Source organism: Oryzias latipes, chromosome 13 (genome assembly GCF_053564925.1).
Source record: "Oryzias latipes strain Hd-rR chromosome 13, Olatipes_Hd-rR_3.1".
Lineage (NCBI taxonomy): Eukaryota > Metazoa > Chordata > Actinopteri > Beloniformes > Adrianichthyidae > Oryzias > Oryzias latipes.
The window spans coordinates 17,589,971-17,598,571 of record NC_136249.1 but is presented as its reverse complement, the minus strand read 5'-3'; the positions used below and the strand labels follow the sequence as shown (position 1 = coordinate 17,598,571).

The 8,601-nt window shown below is 38.9% G+C and overlaps 1 protein-coding gene across 1 annotated transcript; it reads left to right on the top strand.

Moving 5' to 3' along the window:
- Window positions 1-4,431: 4,431 nt before the first annotated feature.
- On the top strand, window positions 4,432-8,103 carry hspb12 (heat shock protein, alpha-crystallin-related, b12). Its single transcript, XM_023961226.2, has 3 exons — window positions 4,432-4,769; window positions 6,426-6,586; window positions 7,785-8,103. Exons 1-3 carry the CDS (start codon window positions 4,559-4,561, stop codon window positions 7,962-7,964), a joined length of 552 nt encoding a protein of 183 aa, XP_023816994.1. The 5' UTR covers window positions 4,432-4,558; the 3' UTR covers window positions 7,965-8,103.
- Window positions 8,104-8,601: the final 498 nt, after the last annotated feature.

Here is an 8,601-nt window from a genome sequence, read left to right as displayed (position 1 = left end):
AATTATGCAAGAAACTTTGTCTTTGGTCCACCCATTCCTAGGACATGTGAGACCTCCCTAGTAAAGGCACAGACTCCTAGACATGCAGCAAATTGAAATTCATGTAAATGGTTTTGCTCGGGTAAAAAATCACCCAACGCTAGTGCTCTAGGGTTAAGATGCAGCCTTTCCTCTCTATGACCCTTCACAGTCTCAGATGACCCAGGACCCGTATGGGTCAACTCCCTATATGCGTGCATGTGACTCAGGTTTTTATGAAATAAAGGCATCTTAACAGTACTAGTGCAAAACAAAATGTGAAAATAACACAAAGTGCTACACAATTCCAAGAAAGGTCTGAGGTGTTCTTTATTTTCTTGAATGATTTCTGCTTTTTAGACTTTTGTTTAATTCTTTAAACTTGTTTGAGATCAACAGTTTTTCAAGGAGAAGTCTGTTCACTCATTTGTAATTCTTACTTGGGAGCTCAGTTGGCTAGGTGTAGGACTGTCACACAGGAAATTTGGTTTAATTTCCCAGGGCGTGCAATGAGTTAAGAATCCAGTGTGGGTCCTCAGGCAAGACCGTTCACACTGCTGCCTGTCTCTCTATGCCTTGAAAATACAGGGTTGTGTCGGGAAGGTCATCCGGAGAAGAACGTACCACCTGTGTGAATTAGTGAAACCTGATTCACTGTGGCGACTCCTGACAGGATAAACTGAAAGTTACCAGTGAACCACAACAACATGTGCCTGACTGTTTACAGAGATTTCTTTCATTTTGTTTACAAGGCAACCAATTTAACTGTGCCTTAACAAAGAAAAAAGTCAGTTAATTATTTCCCGTCCAGACACTGGACTCTAAATAGAGAGAGGGGCCTAAGATTGTATGTGTGTACATGTGTAAACAGAAACAAAATCATTGAAGAGCTCCCCTCTGTTATGGGGGAAAGCTCAAAAGTCCCACAGAAAACCTGGAGATAAATTTCTGCTTCTGAAGATTACAATAAAGCTAACAAAACCTAATACATGAGCTGATGCAGACTTCTGCAACATTCTCAGTGCTGAGGTATCCTTGTGTGACAAATATCTCTGTCATGGAAACAAACTCTGCAACTTCACAGGGGGGCAATGGAACATCCCTGATTCTGTGCAGCAGAACTCTTCTCCTGTCAAGCCAGTGAAACCATCCGGGACAGAACCTGATCCTTCAAGCTCTGCCGCACACAGTTAAATCTGATTTAGTTGATTTGAGTTGAGCTGCTGGAAAGTCGTGAACTGAACACATTCATGTGTATTTGGGTCAAGACTTAAATAAATCCCTTTGTCTAAAGTTTTCTTCCAGAACTTAAAAGCATCTGTGAGTCTGAAATGTTACCTCAAGCCAACTTAGTTTCCATGTTTCAGCAGGGAAACCACTGAAAGTTACATCCAAACAAGGGGAGGCCTCTGTCAGTCTAATATGTTCCATGAACCAAAGCCTGGATTTGAAGATTCTACCTTCAGATGGTGAGAAGAACATTCAAACAGAAATAAAGACGATAATTTAGAAAATTATTTAAAAGGAAAATAATGAAGAAACTGTACAATAACAAAAGACAAAATCTGTCCATCTATTGTTTTGGACATTGGACGTGGGGGCCAGCAGGCTCCATGTATTTTTATCGAGACATCTGATTGGTCAATTTATCACTCAAACACCTTGAACTACAAAAAATACATACATATAATGAAAAAAATTGAGATTAACCCTTGTGCTATCTTAGATCAGTGTTTTTCAACCAGTGTGCCGCGGCACACTAGTGTGCCGTGGGAGATGGTCAAGTGTGCCGTGTGAAATTGCCCTCATTAACTGATCTAAAAACATTTCCCATCTCCAGGATTTCAGCTCTGTGTTCATCCAAACAGGCCCTGATAAAACACTGAGAAGTTAGGAATATAAAAGATCGTAAAATACTTTTTCTTTGCGTTTATTTTATTTTATTAAAGACATTTTGATAAGAATGACGGCAGCGCGATTCAGCTGCAGCTCCCGCCCCTTTACCTGTCTCCACCAATCATTCTTGAAGGCTTAATCACATGTCATCAGTCTGACCAATCAGAAGTGGTTAAAGTCTTCACTTCCTTGTCCCGATTTAGCTCGTAAAGTCGCTCAGTTCTAACAAAAATAGCAGCTAAAGCTCGTCTTTAGCGGTGTAGCTTTCCACAGAATCCGGTATCAGACCGTGTAACAAGTGAACAAAACCATGAAGCTCCGAAAAGCGATCTCCGCCGGCCGTTTTTATGCACTACATCTCCCATGATGCATTGGGTTGTGAGAGTGACAGCGTAAAAGGAGTTCTGTTGTTAAACGTCTTGAAAACAACGAACACACTTCAAACTTTTTTTAAATCTTCTAACTTAACTTTTATTACATCTTTTAGAAAAACAGCTGCAACTTCCAGCTTTTTCTGCAATAATTATCACAAAAATGCATGTGAGATTGTGGAGGGGCTGTAGATCAATACAGACTATGAGTTTCTCCTTTTTTTTTCATTTCTGGATGCTGGTGTGCCGCGGGATTTTTTTTAAGCTTAAAGTGTGCCGCGGCTCAGAAAAGGTTGAAAAACACTGTCTTAGATGACCCCACCCTTACTTTGACGTGTTCTCCCTACCATGACAAAGGTGGCTAAAGGTGGAAAGATTTCATGTAATCCATGGACACCAGTGAAGATCACAAATCATTGAAGAAAAAAGGTTCAGCGCACTGTCTAGTGGGTCTAGATGACCCAACTCCCAATGTCAAAGTGCCTAGGAAAGCACAAGGGTTACCAAGAACATGTTGAAAAAAGGTATCAGAGAATGGTTATTCTGACAAATATAATGACTGAGTAAAAGTGGTTTATTTCTGTTTAGAAGTCTATGAGATTTTGGCTTCTTGGAGCCAGTGTGTACTTCTTGTTTGGAACGCGAGGGAGGAGGGATCACTTAGTCCAGCTCTCACATACAGACAATGCTAAAGTAAAAGTTTTGATACACAACTGAGGCTGATTTGACAATTACCAATTACCCAGTGATGCTCAAAGATGCCAAATGGAGCTTCCCTGATGTTTCTGAGTATTTTCTTGCCTCATTAACACCATCAGCTTTGCATTCAGATGTGGACACCTTCTCCAGAACTGCCATCTGTTAATCATCCAGAGGGAGACTCTGCATGGACTCCAGGGATCATGGTGAGCCACGAGAGAAAAAGCCTTTCCCAGCATCTGTGGTGTAAAGCTGACGGTGAAAACTGCTGAAGAAGACATCTGAGTCTCTGTGGTTCCACTTTTCCTCCAAAGTGAAACATGCTTCTAAGCTTCCTGAGGTTTAATTGGAGCTTTCTGCCTAAGAACCGGGCCAGCTGTTGAACACAAATTAACTCTGTCAAATCAATAAACACAGCTTGACACAAAAAGTGTTTGGAGTTTGATCTTAGATGTGAGGAGCCTCTGCTGTGAATGATGCTGGCAAACTGAAATATTGCTGAATGTCATGTTTCACCTCATACACGAAACCACAGGACTCTGATCTCTTTACTGTTGCTTTGTGACACTGTTTGTAGATGTCTCAACAATCATAACAAAAAATCATTACTGCAATCGTCATAACTCTCATCACAACTATCGTCACTACTGTCTTGTCTGCCTTTCCTGCTTTGTCCAGTGTGCGTTATGGGGTTGCTAGAACTTATTCAAACCACTACAGGCAAGGACACTATGAACAGTTTACCAGACTACTGAGAGGTGGGTGGACACACACACATACTGGTTTTCATGCACTTTTACACAGAAACCTCAAACACACCTTGAAATTCTATTACAAACAGATATATGCAAACAAAAACACACATGCACGCACACATATAGACACAGAAACATATACTACACGTACACTCACACACATGCGCACGCACACACACACGTATACATACACTAACACACACATTTGATTTGAACCTTTTCTCTAGGGAGAGAGTGTTAACTACTACACCACTGTGCTGCCTCCTGAAAACAACCAAAATCATCCAAAAAAATTCAGCCAGAGGATGAATAAAATATATTTTATCAAATATTCACATTTTAATCATGTGAAGTGATCAGTTGATCAAAAAAAAAAGCACTTTGTCTGCATTGCTGGTGACGTTTCAGTTTGGGTGCATGGTCAGGATGACCTGACTGTTGAAGCACTTTTCTATTTCTGTCTGCATCTGTGCACCCCCCTCTATGTTATCTGTAGTGTGTATTTGTGTGTGAGTGTGAATAAGAAGTCTCCACTTACTATCAGTTTGTCCGTTACACTCTTGGCTCTTGTCGTTGGAAAAACAACCATCTAAGGCTAAAAGTATCTTGAGACCCAGAATGGTTCATGCTAAACCCCAGGCTGAAGAATGTGCAGGAATGCATAAAAGCAGCCAGGATGGCAGGAAGAGGTCCAGCCGTAGTCATAATCAGTGTCCTCCAAAGCTCCTTCTCTGTATTTAGAGTCGACTGGGAAAAATCCTGCTACACTTTTTCATCATCACACAAGTTTTATGAGTAAAACGTTTCTGCGATTCAGTTATGTCGTCTGTGTCCTCCTCTTACCGCTCCTCATCTCGCTACAGCACCTCCAGCACCTATCGATCAAGGGGATCACTGAGCGGATCCACAGATTCCCTCGATGTTCTGTTGGAGCCCTTCCTTGATTCTTCTAACTGTTCCAGCTTGTTTGGAGATGACAGCAGCCTGAGCCCCTTGAGCAGGAACAGAAGTTCATCCAGTGAGCATTCAGGTGAGGGAATCATCTAGTTTTACCATTAAGCAGGCTTAAAGTTACTAAAACATCATTGTCATCATTAGTATGTCATGTTTTGCATTTGTGCTAATGAGGACCAGAGAGCAGGTTCCCATTACACCTATTTTATTGCGTTGGTTCTCTGTTTGGTTCAGGGTTGATCTTGAGGTCCCAGTACTGGTTTTAAGTGTTTTGTGGGTCACATTCCTTCTTACAAACTCTCAAATCTTCCAGCAATGGCCTTTTAACTGTTCCTACAGTAAAATCAAAAACCCACAGTGAGGTTTTTTCACCGTAGGTTGTAAAGATGTGCTTCTGCTCTAATAACCTTCCGAGATTTTGAAGATGAGGCCAATTATTAGCTGTCCATGGCTAATTTTATGTTGTATTTTTTAACAATTCTTTTATTCCCACATCATAAGATTTCCTTTCATTTATTCTGATTGTAGTTATTTTGTAATTTACGTCTTGTGTTTTCTGTTTTTACTTTTCAATTCCAACCAAATTCTAGTTTTAGAGAGCAAATGTTTGATTCCAGTTTTCTTATGACAGGTTGTCACTAATGATGGACAGTTTTCACAGTGAGCCGTAGAGGCTCGCTGCTCATGAGACTGCTGATTCTGATGGTTCTCCTTATTAGCCACTCCTTCAAGGTTTTCCATGTCTCCTGGACTGTGTTATATTGAGAGTCAGGAAGTAAATTGTTTGGGGGTTTACATGTAATGGGTGGAAGATGTGTGGTTACTTTTTAAGAAGTAAAACACTTTGTAATGAATTTAGCTGTATGAATAAAGTTTTGATTGATTGATGTTGATCAGTGCACTCCTGAAAATTGGTCCACAAGCACAGTTTAAAGACAGCACAAACATTTAATAAACAACACAAAAACTTTAAAAATATTTAAAACTCAAGTTAAAATGAAGATGTAAAGTATGAATGTAATGTATTTTATTTAAAGAAAAAAAAATCTTTTACATTGTGCATATTTCAATCAGTCAACTACTTAGCACTTTTCATCTACAAGCTGTTGAGCACAAGGTGCTTGACAGAGGAATATATGTTATTAGTTAAAACAGTAAAAAGTCATAAGACACAATCGATTAAAAGGAACAACATTTAAAGCAAACATAAAAAAGAAAGACAATGAAATGGCTAAAATGTGACGTATTTGACCATAAAGCTTAGTTTAGCATACCACATGTATGTCACACATATGTTCATCAAAGAGATATTAGTGCAAAATTCCAATTCACATGTGGAATAATCACAACAATAATTCTCCTCAGCAGATATGAATAGTAAACTCCCTTGTTCTATCCTAGGCACTTTAACATTGGGAGTTGGGTCATCTAGACCCACTACACAGTGCGCTGAACCTTTTTTCTTCAATGCTTTGAGATCTTCACTGGTGTCCATGGATTACATGAAATCTTTCCACCTTTATCCACCTTTGTCATGGTAGGGAGAACACGTCGATGTAAGGGTCATCCAAGATGGCACAAGGGTTTACATGGATACATGTTTTTTTGTTTTTGTTTTTTTTTACTTCATCTTCTTGTTTTGATGACAGTTTAGGGTTTTCTTAAGCAAGGTTTTTCTACTTTCCATATTCTGGAGCTGACATCCTTCAGTTGTTCTTTTTTGTCTCCACAGCTTCTGCAGGTGGAACTGTGGCAGGACTGCAGACTGGAGCAAGTAGCGGGGTGCGATGTGTTGGTGATACTTACTACATTTCTGCTGATGTCAGCCAGTTTGAGCCACAGGATATTGTAATTATGGCCTACAATCAAAAAATCGTCATTCAAGCCCAAAAGGTGAGTGACGGAAGGAACCCAGGCTGGTTCCATTTCCTGTTCAGGTATACAAAATCTGATTACTTTCTTTCTTTAGGACTAAGTCTTCTTTTGGTTGTTTTCTTTGAAGCTGATTATCCAAATGAGACAAAGACCTTAAGTATCAGATGAATGTAACCTCTGTTTGTCAAGATGTATGTGTATTTATGAGCCTTTTTCATATTGTCCATGTCCATCTCAAAAGAAACAGTAATGGTGCAGACCATCGCACCTTTTTCAGATATAATTTTTGTCTTTCGAAAGAAAACAGGTTATCTTATTTCAGCTATCAGGATTTAAACTAAGATACCATGTTTAATTCTGCAATTCAGTTCTGTCTTTTATATATATATATATATATATATATATATATATATATATATATATATATATATATATATATATATATATGGTAAATGGTAAATGGCGTATACTTATATAGCTCCTTTCTTCCTACAAGGACAAAGCGCTTTACAGTCACAGACCCATTCACCCAGTCACACACACATTCTCACACTGGTGGCGGCTCCGCTGCCAAACACAGGCGCCCGCCTACCACCAGTATATATATATATATATATATATATATATATATATATATATATATATATATATATATATATATATATATATACTGTATATATGTAAAGTGCCTTGTAAAGTGCAGATAAAGTCCATTTTTTTTAGCTTTTTCAGTTTGACTTTTTATGATCAGTAATGCCAATATAATGATTATTCCAGTTTTATGTGTACCAATGTGTAGCCTGCTGTCCGCTTGAAATCCAAACCTGCCCTTAACCTGTTTCATGTTTGACGGTAAGACGTTATATCAGCAGCTGTAAAGAGGGTCAAGTTTGACAAAAGACAAAAAACAGAACAGTTTTTTAAGGGCTGGAACTATAAAACAGGATCTTCAGATTATTTTTCCTTCCTGCTTTTATCTATTTCTTAGATGTTTTCCCCATTACTGGTTCAGTGATGCTCCCTTTCTTTCACTGGCTCTCATCTCTGTTTTCATCTTCATCCCTACCTCCGACTTGTTGTTCTTCTCACATTTACTTCCTATTCTCCTGAGATCTCTGGCCTTTCTTTTTATTACGTTTTATTCCAGCAGACGAACCACTTTTTATTTGGGAGTCACCATCTTTTTTCTTCTTTTGTCTCCATCTCTGTCCTTCAGGTTTTGGATGATGGCAGTGTGACTGATACTTTTAGCCACAAGTCCCAGTTTCCTAAAGATATGGATCCTCTTTCAGTCAGTGGGACTCTACAGCCTGATGGAACACTCTTGGTGAGCACTCGCAGGACTGGACCTGAACCTCCAGGAGTCGTTACAGACTGCGGCCTGGCTCACCTTTGATATATGCCCTTGAAAATATCTCAGCTATTATTGTTGTGCATCTTTTTTTTTTTTTTACTTCTAACTGGATTCTTTATTCTTAGCTATTGATATGAAATGGCAATATTCTTGATTTAAATAAATCACTTTTGGACTCAGAGTGTTCAAGTTTTGATAGATTTTGGCTTCCTAATGTGATCATCTCCATTTGTGTTTTCTGTGTTCATAAAGGTAGAGTGCAAACACTTCCTCCAGACTTTACATTTACTCCAATATAGACATTGAAAGAAGCCATCTTTGCTGCTATAAGATTTTATTATACTTCTTAAGAAGCAAGTATTTTATTTTAATTTTTACTTATTTTTCTACTGCGTGTGTATTTCTGAGTGATGGGTAAAGGACAGCCAGATTTCTCTGGATGGGGATAAATAAGAGCATTATCTATCCATTCATCCATTCTCAGGGTTCCCCACACATCATATACCAGACAGGTGAACAACGGATGGACATCTTCTCACCTGAGCTTACAGACACCACAAACTTCCTCAGCTTCTACCCCAGAGTAACTGTTTGCTTTGTCTATTTTTCTAATGTTGCTCATATTATGGGGGTACGCCTATGATTTTATAATGTGACATCACTTCTAAGAAATATTTTG

What these genes read in the sequence shown, in the direction of transcription:
- hspb12 (XM_023961226.2), top strand. Translation starts at nt 4,559, where the DNA reads ATGTCGTCTGTGTCCTCCTCTTACCGCTCCTCATCTCGCTACAGCACC. An exon ending in TTCATCCAGTGAGCATTCAG is followed by an intron (nt 4,770 to 6,425) that starts GTGAGGGAATCA and finishes TTGTCTCCACAG; the next exon opens with CTTCTGCAGGTGGAACTGTG. An exon ending in TCGTCATTCAAGCCCAAAAG is followed by an intron (nt 6,587 to 7,784) that starts GTGAGTGACGGA and finishes TCTGTCCTTCAG; the next exon opens with GTTTTGGATGATGGCAGTGT.